The sequence below is a fragment of the Hibiscus syriacus genome, unplaced genomic scaffold, assembly GCF_006381635.1.
Source record: "Hibiscus syriacus cultivar Baekdansim isolate YM2019G1 unplaced genomic scaffold, ASM638163v2 tig00111238_pilon, whole genome shotgun sequence".
Taxonomy (NCBI): domain Eukaryota; kingdom Viridiplantae; phylum Streptophyta; class Magnoliopsida; order Malvales; family Malvaceae; genus Hibiscus; species Hibiscus syriacus.
In genome coordinates this window covers 2,035,333-2,052,850 of record NW_024063030.1, presented here as the reverse complement: position 1 = coordinate 2,052,850, position 17,518 = coordinate 2,035,333, and the positions used below count along the sequence as shown (strand labels likewise).

General features: G+C 34.0%; 1 protein-coding gene and 3 pseudogenes across 1 annotated transcript; all 4 read right to left on the bottom strand.

The window, feature by feature from the left end:
* Positions 1 to 1,399: 1,399 nt before the first annotated feature.
* LOC120157158 lies at positions 1,400 to 3,699 on the bottom strand (annotated as a pseudogene).
* A 2,232-nt stretch (positions 3,700 to 5,931) lies between these two features.
* On the bottom strand, positions 5,932 to 7,622 carry LOC120156828 (annotated as a pseudogene).
* A 436-nt stretch (positions 7,623 to 8,058) lies between these two features.
* On the bottom strand, positions 8,059 to 10,149 carry LOC120157248 (trafficking protein particle complex subunit 5-like). Its single transcript, XM_039168447.1, has 6 exons — positions 10,145 to 10,149; positions 9,697 to 9,817; positions 9,472 to 9,548; positions 9,305 to 9,371; positions 9,116 to 9,223; positions 8,059 to 8,333 (listed from the first exon to the last, which is right to left on the bottom strand). Exons 1-6 carry the CDS (start codon positions 10,147 to 10,149, stop codon positions 8,304 to 8,306), a joined length of 408 nt encoding a protein of 135 aa, XP_039024378.1. The 3' UTR covers positions 8,059 to 8,303.
* Positions 10,150 to 11,620: 1,471 nt separating this feature from the next.
* On the bottom strand, positions 11,621 to 14,979 carry LOC120157247 (annotated as a pseudogene).
* Positions 14,980 to 17,518: the final 2,539 nt, after the last annotated feature.

The window sequence follows — 17,518 nt, the reverse complement described above, 5'->3', positions numbered from 1 at the left end:
TTATTATATATATTTATATCTTATTTTCTTAATCAACAGATTGATAATTTTATTAATTAATATTCTATTAAAAAATATTTTTTGTAGTTTTCACGTTACCCAAAATGTTGTCAATAATAACATAAAATATTGAATATCATCATTGATTTTTGTTTAAACCGTATTAATGGAAATCAAAGTAAGTTATGATCTCTCCACGACATACCCTTCATCTATATAATATGTATTTGCTTGCTATATGATATGTATACGTACAAAACCAAATCCAAAGAACCACTGACCTCGTGACATATATATATATAATACATGCATTAATTCATTTGTGATACCATTCAGTTTCATTGCAAGAATCGTACGATAGATAATTGTTTTATTATGTCGCGTATTTTTATTATTAGTTAAATATTATATTTTTTAAATTATATCATAAAAAATATTATTCACTGACCATGTTGGTTCAAGTGATAAACAATTTGATATTCTTTAAGTAGCTCTCGAACTCGAGGCTTAGTGTATGCAAATTAGTTTGAATTCGTTTGGAACCGGGAAGACAACAAAAAGAAAAAGAATATTATTCTTCCTAAAAAATTTAGATTCAAGCAACTGTGTCTGTGTCTGAACGATATGTACATTTGTAATGAATAAATTTTTTAAACAAATTATATCTTTTAATCACCTCAAATTATTAAAAATAATTATTTTTCTTTCTATCATCATTTTTAGCATGAAAATGATAAGTGACGTAATATAATAAATGTTTTCGTCTCAAACTTACACATTTTATCTAATTAACCTAATTTGGAATAAATATATTAATAATTTAATAATAATTTATTGAATTATTATTAAATATTTTGAATTAGGACGTATATGTTTAAAAAGGCTAAAATTGTTACTCCCTTTGTCTCATTAATTTTGTTCGATTTTTTTTGGTCAATTTTTTTCTAAATTTATTATCAATAGAAATATGAAAAATATATTTTAAAAACCTTAAATCAATTAATTTTTAAATATATATTTTATAAAATTTAATCGTTTAAAATATTTAAAGTAATCATGGTCAAATTTTAAAAATATTAACTCTTTAAAAGTCCATAATTGACACATTTAATAAAACGGAAGGAAATATATAACGTCACATCATCATTTACGTAGTCAATGATCAAACTTAACGATAAACTTAACGATGAAGTTTTAAAATAGAAATAAAATGTAACATTAAACATAATTTTAAAAAAATAATTACGTGTACAGAAGAAAAATTTGAGAATAGATAGAATGAACAAATACTTCAAAATCCAGTTCATTTTAGTTCAAATTATGATAAATAGATCACACTACTCGGAAGAAACTTGGATACATCTCACAACAGACAACACACACACACACATATATATATATATAGCTGGCTTGTTGATTTGTTTGTCTCCATTATTCATCCGTTTAACTGAACACAATATGGCAGTAAACTCTAAACACAAATTTACCAACTTAACTAAGATAACTAGTGATTCTGATATTTCATGGACTCCCTAACTGGAGATACTAACCCATGGTATAAGATGGGGCTGGTAAGTTGATGACAGTGGTCTTGATCTTCGTCATCATGTTAATGCTGTTGGTAACCCCTTGTGATCCGATCCCACTGTCCTTCAAACCCTGGAATGGGAAATGATCTGGTCCACGAGCTGGTGCAGAATTGATCTGAACCGTCCCTGTCTCCATTGCATCACTGATCAGTATTGCTTTATTCACATCCTTGGTGAACACACATCCCTGCATTTCAGAATCCATATGCATTGTTTAACCCTACTTTAATGGAAGAAACAGAGATGATCTTCCAACATTTTAAAAATACCTGGAGTCCGAAGTTACTAGCATTGCAGTGGTGGATACCTTCCTCAATGGAGTTGATCCTTATAACCGGTAAAACAGGTCCGAATGGTTCTTCCCATGCGATCCTCATATCTGGTCGAACGTTGTCTAACAACAATGGCCATATCAGATTGCCGTCTCTCTTGTACTCCTCACAAAATGTAGCTCCTTTCTCTTTGGCATCCTTCACCAGTCCCTCGATGAAATTCGCAGACGACTCCGACACCACTGGAGTGATATCGCAGTCATCCTCCGGTGCCCCAACAGTTAACTTCGCCACTTGTGCCTTCACCTTCTCCACCAGGACATTAGAAACTGATTCCATCACCAATACGACCTTAACCGCGGTGCATCTTTGACCACTGTGGTAGTTGTACAAGCAAAAGAGTTAACTCTTGACACCATGTTAATGTCTAGTAGAAGTGAAAACAACTAATGTTGTTACCTGTAAGAAAATCCTCCTTTTATTATGTTAGCGGCAACCAAATCCAAGTCCGCGTCCTCAAGGACGATACAGGCATCTTTTCCTCCCAGCTCCATCTGAAGAGGGATCATTCCAGCCTTCTTCGAGATAGCAATGCCGGTGTCTCAACCGGTGAAGCTAAGGAAGAAGGGAAATACAAGTTACACATGGATGACTAGCTATGTAATTAAACTATATGGTGTTCACTGTGACCTGGAACTACCTTATACAGTTAACCCCGGGATGCATAGTGAGGAAATCGCCGATCTCGGAGCCTTTCCCCGTCACACAACTAATTAGCCCTTTGGGAAAACCGGCCAAATGAAAGCACTGAACCATATGAAGAGCAGAAACAGCACCCTGTAGGAAGATTGCAACAACTAATTTTAAGACACTATCTTACTCAGATTCTGTTGTGTCTCTACATGTATTATCAGCTTGTATTATGTAAAAAGTACCTGTGTTGGTGGCTTGAGAACAAGGGAGTTCCCGGCAATCAATGCCGGTGCAACCTTCGAAACCGCCAAGTTGACTGGATAATTGAATGGTGGAATGGCTAGAATCACTCCAAGAGGAATCTGTGTACGTTTAATGAATCAATGAACTACATCATCAAACATAAAAGACATGCAGTTTCCATATGCTGAAGCAATGAGTGAATCAATACAGGAACTTATTTCAATCCAATACTAAATGAAATATTACCTTGGAGGTGAGGCAATATTTGGTTCTCTGGTTTCCAGGAAAACTATCAGATACCAAGAATTTCCCTTCACCAAGAATCCTTACCCCTTCTTCAGCAGTGTAAGAAATCAGATCCCCGGACCTCACAACCTTAATGGAATCATCATCAAAACCAGTTTCATTAGGATGTGTTGGTTCACTTCTGATTTCTGAATTAGAACAATTGCACAAGAGGCAGATTATATATACCTCAGTAACAGCATCTTTGGCTGGTTTAGCAATTTCTTTAACCAGGCATTCAGCAATTGGTGTTTTATGCTCCTTTAGAATGGCAGCAGCTCTATGAAGGAGCTCAGCTCGCTTCCAAAGTGGTGTCTTGGCCCATGATTTCTGTGCTGATTTTGCTGCTTCCATAACTTTGTTCACCTCCTCTTGTGTACAAGCTGTTTCACCACCACAAATAAAGTAAAACGAAGCTGGAGCATACAGATATAGCCAAATAAAGTGGTTTTACAAGTTTAGCTGGTTCAACCTTGAACCTTGTACTGAGTTTTCCTGGTGGTTGGGTTGATGATTGCAACACTTTTTCCAGAAGAGGATTTCTTCCATTCTCCATCAGCATAGTAATTGTAAACATCTCCATCTAATACATCTGCAAACACACCAGTTCCTGCCATTCTGGAAGGAAAAAAAAAGCTCACTTACCCAACAAAGAAAACCAACTTGTTTCTTGGATTTGGTCACTCCAAGGGCAAAAAACAAAGAAACTAAGCGTGCAGAGTAGAGTGAAAGGTGAGGCAACAAGTGTCTGGTAATGTTATATACGTAAATACATTGGGGCAAAAGAGTTTGGTTTTTAGGTGGTTCAGATTTTGCCAAGTTTGAAGTTAATGGTTCTAACAATTTTCTGCTGACCACACATTTGTTAGCCTCAGCTGTAACTGTAACTTCGTTTTTCTTTTTCTTTTTTTACTCCTCAGGAAAAAAAAAACTGCAGAAATGAAGGAATATATTCATTTTACTTATACATTGATTAGGCATCAAACTTATTACAGAATCAGATATGGCTCTATAACTTGATGATGAAGCTATAAATATTTGGGTTATAAATGGTACAAATCTTATTAATAACACTCAATCATGATATATATATATATATATACGAATATAGAAGTTTAAGATCAAATTGGGTTTGCTGAAAAGATTTCCTTTTATTTGTTAGAAATTGGGGGACAAGTGATGTTGGTTTGCGGATACTTTTAAACTTCCTTGAGGATGGTTCCCAAATTGCTAAATGAAAAGATGAGTAATCAAAGAAAAGTAAGCAGGGTATTTGAAAATTGAAATCATAGTAATAGACTTGGTAGTTTTGCTGTGTTACACGTTCATTTAAGGTTAATTTTATACAGTTTTAACCTAAATATTATCATATTCAACTTAAAAAATTGTATAAATTTATAATATTCTTTTATTGTAATAAAATATCATATTACGAAATTTAAGACTTACACCAGAAAATATTATAAATAATATACATTTTCAATTACAACATGTCTTACCTAAAAAATGAGTTTGTCCGACTTAAAATTTGTTTAATAAAATAGTGGTGGTTGAAAAACCATGTTGGTTGTGGGTGTAGGATAAACTGGATGGCAGATGGTGTGACTTGTGAGGCACATGTGAGCATGCCAATAAAGCCGAGTGACCCACGTTGGTTGTCCAATCATACTGATGGACCTCACCCCTTTCATTTATAGAAGCTAAAATCACGTAAAATATCTATCGTTGAGCTTGCACTGCAAAGGAAGTTTGATTCGGTCACCTGCGCTGTCCCAACTTGAGATTTATGAGCATGCAGGAGACCCCATCTTCCCTTTAAAGTCACAGAGGTTTTATGCCCCAAACTCAAAATGGTGGCTCTCTTCAGGATGTAAATTTAGTCCATGATGATATCTTATATATTAATAGCTCAAACTCAAGCTTTAGTTTTGCTGTGAGACAAGATAATCTAAGCCTAATTTGTGATTATATAGATTTTAATCTAAAATATTATCATGTATATTCTAAAACAATAAAACAATTGATAATAATTTCAATTATATATAATGTTATAGTGCAACAAATTTTAACCTAAAATATCATTATGCCTATTATAAAAAAATTAAACAATCGATAATAATTTTGATTACAATTGAGAATTTTACATAAATTGTTGTCAAATAATAGGCATGTAAACAAATCGAACGATCACGAACGAGTGTATGTTCATGTTCGTTCATTTAACTTTAGTCAAAACAAACGAACGAACACGAACAACTAAACTAACGAAACTTCTTGTTCGAGTTCGTTCATTAAGGAATGTAAATTGTTCGTGTTCGTACTTTAAAATGATAAACGAACACAAACAAATAAACGAACATAAAATTAATTGAGTTTGTATTTGAGAAACAAAAAAAAACTTTTCAAATAATATTAGGGTTTATATTTTCTTTAATTAATTTTGGTATTTTTTATTTGGGTTCAAAATTAATTGGGTTTTAAAATATTAATTGATTTAAGATTAAAATTTATTAGGTTTTAATATTTTAAACTGGACTTAACATAAACAAACGAACATAAATGAACAGATTAAACGAACATAAAATATTATTCATATTCGTTTAATAAATAAACAAACATAAACTAATTTTTCGCCGAATGGTTCGCGAACTATTCGTTGATCGTTCGATTCACTTACAATCCTAATCAATATGTTTTTTATTTTAACCAAAATAGTTATACAATTTATATAATTTGTTATAAAAACGTAATATATCCCAAATCAAGTTCTACGATTTATATCTCAAATCTAGCACAAGCTAAATTGTTCGTCAGTAGATTATGTTTGAGGTGAAAAAAGAAACAGAAAATTTGTTGGATTTCTAAATGGTTTGGCAATACTTTAAAAGGAAAAAAGTCTCGTATATAAGAAATGCCAAGCAGCGGTTCAGCCTTGAAGAAAGAATATTAGCTCAAGCAAATATCATGAATGGCCAAAAATAAAAACTCTAATTCTACCAAGAAACCATCCTCTTTTACTTAATCTTTGTGCTGCTGAACAACTTCCACAGCTTCATGTTGTTCGCCATTATCCTGCAGGAAAAAGAAAACCCAAAGAACCATAAATACAAAGCATGCATTGCCAAATTTTCTAGACATTGCTAAGCAGATATAAGGTGAAATGAAAGAAAATGGACTAATGAATCAAATATAGTCAGATGACAATGTACTTTCATGTATATGCTCATACCTTCACAGCCACACAAGAGCAACCAACTACTTTCCGCGCTTTCCCTTCGGAATCTATCTTACACAACTGCATGCAGAGGTGAAGAACAATCAGCATTTCAAGCAGTCTCTTTCAGCCGGGTGACATGATTAGTAGTAATATTCACTGAGGAACACATTAAATTTGTCGAAGGGATATCTCAGTGAAAAATAATACATGTTTACAAATACAAAGGTTCATAGGTTAAGAAGACAGTCTCATGGAAAACAAATTGATAAAAAATGCATGAGTAGGACATTTCCAAATTTAAGAACAAGGAACAAGCATGAAATTAAAGCATCAGAAGGCACCCTCAGCATGTCCGCGGAAATAATTAAAGAACAACTTACACCAGCCCACTCGCCAAGAGCCTTTGAAGTAGGCGCACGTAGCACTTTAACATTACGGTCAGCACAGAGTGCCTTGACCAGCTTAACATAATCAGGTTGGTCACAGTCATCAGCTAGAATAAAAAGATGGGCATTGTGCTTTTCGATTGCCTTGGCAGCTTCATGTAAGCCACGAGCAAGCCCACCGAGAGCTCACGACTTCCTCATCACAAGAGGTAATGCAGTGTTGATGTCCATTGGCTCACCAAGAGCGGGTGGTGCCTCAGGTTGGGCAACTGCAACTTCTTCTCTGAAAAAGTCACAGGCAAGAGCACTACATAAATACATACAAAGGAAGCAATCTTTCGAAGAAATAAACGTTGGTGGTTAAACTGACGAGTTAGGAACAAAATGGAATCACAATAAGACCTAATCTAAAGATGGGACAGAATTGAAATACTATGTCAAACTCCTACAGATGCAAAAAACAAATGCCCGGTAAGATCTTAAGATACTTTGTATATCTAACAAATATGAAAGAAAAGCCAAAAAAGGGAAAATTATCAACAACAACAAAAAACATACAGTGCAATCCATATTAGCATACAAAACCCACAGACTACATCTAGAAAATTCAAGCAATTTGAAGCCATATGGAGACGATAAAACAAATCCAACAAGACGATCGAGTTTCATGGAAATAAACGGATGTTGGCAGAGTTGTCACTTACCCCGACATTTTTTGAGCTGAAGATGGGATCGGAGGTTCTGCTTCCAGGGAGCAAAAGAGAGAAGTAAAGTGAAACAATTCGATACTTCAGCTAATATAAAAGAGAAAATTAAAGAAAAATAATAATACCCAAGAAAAGGGGGAAGCCGACCTGAGAGTAGAGAATCTGAGGAGCTAAGCTGCCTAGATGGCGGAGGAATGCGAAGTGGAACAATTATAGTGATTCAGGGTTTTGATTGCTTTCTCGGGGTCAGAAAAACGTAATAAAAATGGATAAAATTAAAAAAAAACTGTTGCCACGATCTAACCCAAGACCAATGGTAAGGCCCAGCCCACAAAAATTATAATCAAAGCTTCATTCATTTGGAAATAAAACCTGATCCTATAAGATCGAGTCAGATCTTAGTTTCATGTTCATTCCTATATATATATATATATTATGTTAATTTTAGATTTTTTTGAAAATAATAACATTACTGGTGATGAAAAAGAAAACGGAAATGTACTATTCTTTATAGAGTTTAAAATTATATATTTTAGAGTTTAAATTAACTTAAATATTGTTAATTTTACAAATTTACATCTAATATAAAAAAGTTTGAGCCTTTTTTTCTGGGAAACGAATACAAAAAATGTTTGGAATAAACTTTCCCAGAACAAAATCAAAATATAATCCACGAAAACAAATTCGTATTCTCCTCAGTAATAATCCAATCCCATACGAGGTCATATTAACACAAAGTAACGGTAATGATGACATTTTACTTTTACATCACTTTGCAGTAATCTTTTGCAACATGAAAGAAAATAATACACAATCCATCACTAATCGGATGATCCATGTTAGATTAAGGACGCAGCTGAGGTTCATTGTTCACTCCATAGTGTCGCAGACTTGGACAACGAGGCATAAAATCAGCCTAACCTCGCTTCTCTTTGCAAAACCTGGTTCAAGCAGAAATAACCAGAAATCCTGTATAGAAATACATGTATATGCTATTTTTGAGATACCATTTTCAATAATAAGGATGTAATAAGCCGATATGCTACGACAGATCGTTATGCAGAACAAGTAGCAAAAACATATTCTGATGGAAACTGATAGCTACCTGTTGCACTTTGGAGTCTCGATGCCTTCTTCCAATATTGTTCCAACTCTTCATTTTCTATAAAATATTCATGTCCAATGACCGTATATGACACATAGTCAAACATGATATGTCGGACATACACCTGTATCAGTCACCTTCGTGTCCAAGCAACATAGCCTTCTTCAAATATAGCAGTGGAAACAATAACAAATATACTCGGACCTTCAACCTTCCACAATGCTATGATAATGAAGATAGGAATTAAAGTAGATTACCGTGGAAATGGACAGCAGCAGTGCCACAAAATTTTCAAAAGAAACAGACGCTTGAATAGCCAGCTGAATGTAGTTTAGCAAAACATGCACAAAACTATATTGTATTTTATTGAAATGTCAAAAACCAAGCCCCGTGTTATCTGCCTAAATTTCTTCTTCTTTTTCCAACTATCTCTTAGTACTAATTTGACTTTACCTATTGCCAGTCCTAGACAAATTAAGAAGAAAAGTATATTGATAACATTCATGAACCATAAACATAAAACCAAGCATCAAATACGTTTATACAACTAGAGTTGGGCAAGCCAGACTTCAAGTAATGAGGGAATATCAGATGCAACAGCATAATAGTAGTCCTTACCTCTTCAGCAAACTTTATCAAGATGGTTGTCCGAGGTCTTTGCAGTCCCTCCATAGGTACAAAATGAGCTGTTACTACTGCTGGAAATCCTGCCCCATCCAAAACACCCTTCCAACCAACAAAAAGAGTCTATAAGAACTTCCACCAAATGATTAGTTATTTTATACACAAAATGAATGTAGCACTTACCCTCACTATTCCAGCAACAAATGCCCCACAATTAAATGTCCCCATGTCTTTTGGAACTGAAATAAACCTACAATGCAAACAGACCAGTTGGTTATTAATATAGAACAAGAGGTCAAGTTGGTAGGAACAATTGCATTATAAGAGATAAGTGATGGAAAGTGCATAACTTGTTCACAAGGAGGTCCTTCTCACTGATCATGTATTCGTCTTCATGTTCAGTGCCCTTCTCAAGTGAATCAGCCACCTAACGTAGTACAAAAAAGAGCTGGTAAGTGGTAAGACGAGCACTAAATTTGAGATTACACTGATTTTAAGCATATGCCAGATGTGTTAGCCAGCCAGATTTATCATGCCTAGAGACTTATTGTTTCACGAGTAGACAAGATTGTTACCTTTCCAAATAACACCTTCCAGACAGTGCTGTGTGCACAAAAGATAAAATACCCAACAATCGTGTTTCCCTTCTGTTTCCCAGTAAAGTTGGAGGCATTAATTGGTTCAGCACATTCTATTCTAAGAGAAAACGACTTTAAATCTTAAATGGTTATCTTATCTGTGGAAGAAGCTGGAAACTTGGAACAATCCCAAACAAAACTTATGAGATGCAGTGCAGTGAAGTTACAGAATGCAATGGACACTTGCTCCTGTTTCCGAGGTGTCTGGGTTACCTGCACTAGGGGTGAGTGTCTAAATGAATATCGGTTAGATGTAGGTACTTTGTGGGGGGAAATGAAGAGATCGGGTAACATTGGCAGCGGCTGATGTTCGGTGCAGAAAAATTAAGCACCTCTTGTTAAATGAAGTCAAGAAGTTGGCTGGAAAAGCCACAGAGGATACTACCTCATTTTCATGGCCTCGGTACTTAGTTTTGGCTTACTGGTAACTGAATGGGAAACATAGAATAGAAAGGAGACAAAGAGACTAATTGAATCAACTGGTACTTTATGTGAAACGGTTGCGTTCATCACTGATCCAGAGCAAGATCAAGCCGATTAATCTTTGCCAATCAATGGTAAAATAATGCAACCGAAGACATCCCATCTAACTAATATCATTATGATCCAGAAAAGAAATACATTTTTTCTGGGATTCCAACAAAACCCAGAAATTCGTACTAGGAAAAAAACTTAATATTCTAAACAATTACCACGATATTGCAAAGAAAAGTGACCATGAGTTTTCAAATAAGTATGAGCACATTTACGAATGGTAAACACGACTACTTGTTTCATAAGAATACCTGATTACAGCATATGAGTCTTGGGATTTCTCAACGATCTGAGGAAGGGAAGTTTTGAGATGAAAAGACCAAATAAATCAATATATAGATATAAAATTAAATTGGGTTCAGTTGTAGAAGAAAAATCTTAGGCCTTTTCTATTTATTATCAACTGGACTTTGCAACTTAAAAACGATTGGACCTCACTACTTTGTTTAGGCCTGAAAATTAGTCTTTTCCCCTAAAATCTTTGTTAAAAGGATAAATTACCGGATTGATCAATTTCCTTTCCTATTTATTCATTTCCTTATAAAATTAAAAAATATTATGTTTTGATAATTTATATTATCGATTTATTAAATTTAAGTCATTTACATTATCAACGGTTATATTCTGATTTTTGAACGGTTAACTCACGATGATGTAGTATAGTCAAAAAGGATTAATTTTTAACGACTTTGAACTTTAGGTATAATATTAATTTGATCATAAATTTTAGATGAAATATAAATTTGACCCTTAAACTTTAAATAAAATATCAACTTAATCGTTGAATTCGACCAAAATCTCTCGTCACCGACTGCCACTCACCATCGACCGTCGCCGTCGACGACCGTTGGGTCCTAAAATTTACAATATACTCTTTTACACTTTCTGAACTCAAATCTAGTGTTCGTTTCACCGGAAATATATCTCAAACTCAATAAATCAAGCCTAGAACCTTTTTACTTCCTTTAAAATTAAGCCATAACTATAAATTTCTCATAAATATTAATTATGCAGAAATTTCTGGAAATTATCCTATAGATGTGCATGTTATATAAAGATAAATCTTCTACTGAAAGTTGTTGCAGTTTCTTCAATATTAGAGACTCTGATTTCCATTACTCCATCACCGATAAATGTGCTGAGAATTTAACCAGTAAGATAAGGTGAAAATCAAGGGAGCAAGTTTGTAGTAAGATAAGGTGAAAATGAAATTGTAAATAAATAAGAATTTGTTTATTTTCAATTTTTTGATCAACCTTTTGGTGTACATGTACATATATTCCATATAAATGCATCTGTTAGGATCAGAATGGTACAAACCATGAGAAATAGATCAATCATGCCGTTACAGTTTATAGTTTCAGTGCTACATTGAGTAAAAGGCCGAGTGCCATAAATGCTGCTACACAAACATCAAAGTTGGTGGCAACAACCGTGCTTGAAGGAGGGGCGCAGGTGCACCAGGGGGACCTGGCGAATTAGATCCGCAGCCGTTGCAGCTTTAACCGGCGGTATTGGAGGGGAAGCAAGATCTTTAACCTCAAGTGGGCGACTGGGTTCTTGAACTGCTGGCAGTGTCTTTAGGAATTTCCTGAAGCAATGCACCTACTTCAGCTGGTAAGATGGCAGCATCTGCATTCATATCCACACATGAACTCCCTGCAACCACCGAAACCAAAAAAGTTAACGCGTGTATTCGAACTCGACACTCGGATTAAGTTTTTAGATTTTTTTATGGTGGAAGTACTCACTCAAATATCTGCTGGCTGTTGCAGGGAACTCTGTTACAAACCCATCAACATTTAATTCTATATTATAAGTGGCAAGCTCCATGGTTGGGTCCGCGAAGAAATCGAATGGGATTGCGATAAATTCATTCCTCATGACCGAGACGTAAACCGAGACGTTCACCGCATGCATCTCCTTGAGAACGTTTGTTGTAGCCTTGGTGAAACCACCTTCATTTATTTCTATCAAGGAAGGTCTTGGTACAACAATTGCATCTGCGAATTTCTTGATCTCTTCGGGTACCGATTTAGCGACCTTGCTGATTGGTACCTTCAAATGTAACAATCTTTTGTAGCCCTGATCACCTTGGTATTTCTTTAGTACCGAACTGTTGTCCGATTGGATCATGACTTTTACTTTGTCTAAGCTTGCATTCTTCAATGCTTTGTTCACTGTATCTATAATGTCAAGACCCTTCTTTGATGCTAAGTAAGCAGCATTCTGCAGACAACTCAATGAATCAATCATATGTTCATCAAATACCAAAATTCGACACAGTTTTCATATAGGTTAATGAATGTATATCTTACTTCTATGTTGATTAGAACTCCTTCAACTTCTTTGGCCTTGGCAAACCCCAAAAAGTCATTTAGAGTCATGAATTTTCCTTTGTTTTTGGCCGCAGGGTTTCTGTAGTAGCCAGTCCTTTGTCCGAAAGGGCTGTACATTTGAGCTGAAGAAAGACAGATAACATTAACGAGACCGCTAAAACGATGTAACATATGATAACTATTATGATTGGTGTTAAATAAGCTTACGTTTCAAGGTCTGGATCTCGGTCCATGTAAGATCGAACGAAAAAACTCCCTTATCCTTTTGAACTTCAGGAACTAAGGAAGATTTGGACATGAATGTGGGCATTGCAGTAGTATCCCCTGTCAAATCGGTAGAATCTGAACAGAAGGCAACTCCATCTTTCGACAATTGGACCGAGCAATCTATTATGTCAGCTCCATCGTTTACTGCCTGCTCATAAGCCAGATCGGTGCAACCGGGATATACCCCACTCGCCCCATTGTGAGTTATAATCAAAGTTTTCACTGTAAAGCCACAAAATCATAGGGAAACATTAGTATACACATAAAGGTCTGGTACTCATTCAAAGGATTCCAACTTAGCTTTTACATTGCTTTTCCTTTTTGGTTTCGTTAGTTGCAAAGCATGCTGCATCAGAAAGACCATTTGGAAAGGTTAATCTCAACCTCAGAATAAAATTTAGGCTTTATTATATTCCTGCTATAACTATGATTAAAACATCAGTTAATAAGCTCACCGATGGCGTTTGATGCTATAGGGGAGAAATCCGTAAGCAACCCATCGACCGTAAAATCCGGATAATTAACGTAATTCAAGATCTCAGTTGTCGGGTCATAACTATAATTGTGACTTATCATTTGATCATTTGAAAAACCAGAAGCATACACTTCAAGGCCAGCCTTGTGAGCATCGGTCACAAGGGTAGTTGGTTTGCAAGTAGTTATTTTCACCAACAGGCCATATGAATTCTTGGGAACCATAACCCCGGTTGCAAAGGCTTTGATGGCATTAAGATCCTTCAATATGTCGCTATATTTCTTGTTCTCCGTCGGTTCGACCACATCCCGTCCGAGGCACACAAAGATGAAATTTATCTCCTTGGGAGCCCTTCTCTTCATGTTCCTCAAGAAACCAATCTCAGGAGACGAAATGTATTTTATGCCCTGAATCCTCTAGTCTTTCAATATAATTCGACATACTGAGTTTGTTCTCAGTATAGAAAGCATCATACTGCAACAAATAAAACAGATGAATTAGTGCACTATAGAAAGCATCATACTGCAACAGAGAAAACAGAGGAGAAATATTAAACCTGGACATTCAACCAAAACAATTCTGGTTTCGCTTCTCTGACTTCATAAATGGGTCCGACCAGAAGTCGATTGTCGAACGCACTCGGTCGAGACAATACACTTTGAATCACTGTCGACAGGACAAAGCCGACGATTTTAACCATTCTTGTTTCAGTGAAATATATAGGGGAAAACACTTTGAGAAGCACACTTACTTGAGACATTGTTCAGTATTACTTGAGATGAGAAATCCTTAGCAAACCAACCCTTAATATCATGTCCATTGATCTGGTAGGTCTTGGAATCTTTGGGAAAGACCTCTGCGATGTTTGTTGAGTTATCAAGCCTGATATCCGTAACGCATATGCCGACGCTGTCTTTTGTCAGCTGTAGGTTGCATAACAAAGCCACATCTGTATACCGTAATTGCAAGGCCAAGTTATTTGCAAGTGCCGTCGATTCGGGGAAAAGCCCCGAGAATCCTCCTCGTGCAATTACAAGGGGTGGGTATCCTGTAAAACACCCAAATTTATTTAATCCACCATTCTACTGGATGTAGAGTTTTATGTAGGAGGGTGAACTTATATCCATCTATCCCTCTCCTTGGAAACTAAATAGAAGATGTTACCGCTTAAGGTTGGCCATTCCTTGGAGCAGCCGCAGGCTTTGCAGGTTCAATACCGCCACCGCCGCCGCCACGTCAGATTTTGCCAAAGTCGCTTGGACCAACAGGGACATCAAAAACAAACGCCTGATCATTTTACCACCAAATATCCTGCAAATTTGTTTACAACATTATCAGATAAATCCATTGCCCAATCTTAACAGTAGGTAAAAACAGATAATTAATAAAACAATTAAAATATGTGAAAATTTTAAAATTTCATGTTGAAAAAATATGAAAATTTGTTTAACATGATTACACGTTAAAAAATAACAGCAACTGATCATCTTTAGATCTTGCTACAATGTTTTCTTTTTTTATTTATATTTTTTAATATTATTTTCGTTTGATCTAAAACAGACCACTCAAACCCAGAAATCCAAACCCCAATAAAAAAACCCCCATCTCATCATCATCAACCTTACCTGAACTTACAATAGATTGATTATATGTGCAATAAGAACATTCCCTTGTCAAGTTTCTGATAAACTATGAAAGAAACTCTCGAAGGGAATGCAATGCAATGTAATAAAAAGAACAAGAAAAGGATGAGGTAGGGAGAGGTTAACCGGTTCCAAGGTTTTGTTTTTGATAACTCCCTTACAAGTTTTTCGCATTAATAGCTGGTCAGAATTTATTTCCGTGAACCACCCCTTTTTATTTTATTTTTAGGTCTGTTGTTGATTTGCTATTCTTGTTCCTATTTTTTCGACAACAAGATGGCTTAAAAGCGGGAAACGACAGCTCCTAACCCTAACGGCTTAAACCGTTTGAAACTCCCACCTTCCTCTTCCTCTTCTTCAACCCTCTCTATGTTTTTTTATCATTATTTTTGCTTATTTTTCATATTTGAGGACGTATACTGAAATTAATAACAAACTACGTCCCAATATAATTGAATTTCAATTGATATATCGTTTTTATCATTAAATTTTCATTTATTTTAATTTAAATATTAAATTATTTTAATTTTTGGTTCAATTTGGCCATGTTTGATTCAAGGAATGTTGTATTACCGGGGAAATGAGGATTTCATTCCCCCGTTTGGTTGGCCGGTAATCTCATTCCCGATAATCTTTTATTACCAACAGTGGATTTTTTGGGATATATTATCGAGAATGTGATTACCCCTTCCCTTAGGTATTGTTGGATTACCGGCGTTTATGACTAAAATGCCCTTAATTTTTTTTTCCAAAAATATCTTTCTTCTGTCGTTGAATAATAAAAATTCTACGAAGGTTAAATTAAAATTTTATCTTTAAACTATTTTAGATTTACAAAAAAAATCTATAATTAAAATTTTAAATGAAATTAAGGGGTTAAAAAAATTTACCCTTTAATTAAACATATTTATCTTTTCAATTTTGTAAAAAAAATTATATAAATTTTATGAATTTAATTTTTTTAAAGAAAATATATAAATTAATTATAGTAATATTATAGTATAATTCAACTTGTTAAAAAACAAATATATAATAAGGATAATTTGGTCAAATATACATTCCAATAATCTTTTATTCCTTTAACCAAACACGATAATCTTACATTTCTCCTAAACCAACCAAACACAAAATACAATATTCTCAATAATCCTATTCCCTGATAATCTTTTTATTCTCACTGGTAATCTTACATTCCGTGAACCAAACGTACCCTTAGGGTATTGAACCATTAGATAATAAACTTCATGATGATATGATCGTTTCTTCCATTAAACTTTAGCTTGTGTATTCATTTTGTTACTATACTTTAAAATATTTTAATTTTAGACATTGTACTTTAATTTGTGTATCAATTTGATACCTATAAAAATCATCAACTTTTCTTGTTGTTGTCAATCAAACATTGTCTATCACAGTATCATTGATTGTCATTCGCAGCAAGGTTGATATCAAAGTATTCTACTTTTCTTTCTTCTCCTTAGATTAGTTTATCGAATAATTCACTTCTCGAAAGAATATTCCTTGTTGTTTAAATTTTTAAACAAATATTATCTCAAACCTTTAAAATAACTTTTTGTGCTGAAGATCATTAGTTTTAAAGAGATTTTCAAATTTTAAATCGAAAAAGTGGTATAAGACATTGAGGCGAATTCATCAATACCTAGAATGATCGTAAAGATATCACAGTAATGATTTTCAATAGTAATTAAAAATTGATGAAAAATTCTAATTTTGATTAAAGAAATGATATGATAAAATAAATAATTTTTTTTAACTTCCCATTAACACCAAATTATCACACCGTAAGAATGATTCAATAGAATAATATTTTAATTGATTTAAAATTTAATATTTAAATGAATAAGTTTTAAAATTTATAGTATACTGATACATAATCGAAAGTTAATAGGTGAAATTTCTTATAAATTTAAATATAATCGACCTGTGTTAAAATTTATAACCGATCTTAGTTCACATTTTGACTGTTCTTTCTTTTGTGGTTAGTTTTGTGTATACGGACAGCCAATAACAATTTGTTGTCTTCATCATTCTTTTATGCTATTTTATTTGTCATAATTTTTTCATTATTCAAAATTATTTGCACATATAGTTTATTTTTGAATTTTAAATTTACATTATTGGAATAATAATCTTTTATTCTAATTATATGTTACACCCTCTATTTAAGAAAGCTAATAAATTAATTCATGTATTTTATTAAAATTCAATAATACTTTGTGATAAAAGAGAAATTTATCTAACAAATATTTTTTCTAATTTATTTGATATAATTACTGAATAGTTAATTTTATATCCTCTACGTGTATATTATTATTACTGATTTTTTTATTAATAATACAACATAAAGTTTTGATAGTGTTATCCAATTGGACTAACCTCTTAATTTCATAAAATAGGAGGATTAAAATCTGATAAATTAAAGTCAAGAACTAAGTTCTCAGTTTGTAAAATAGAGACATGAAATTCTATTAGACTAGTAG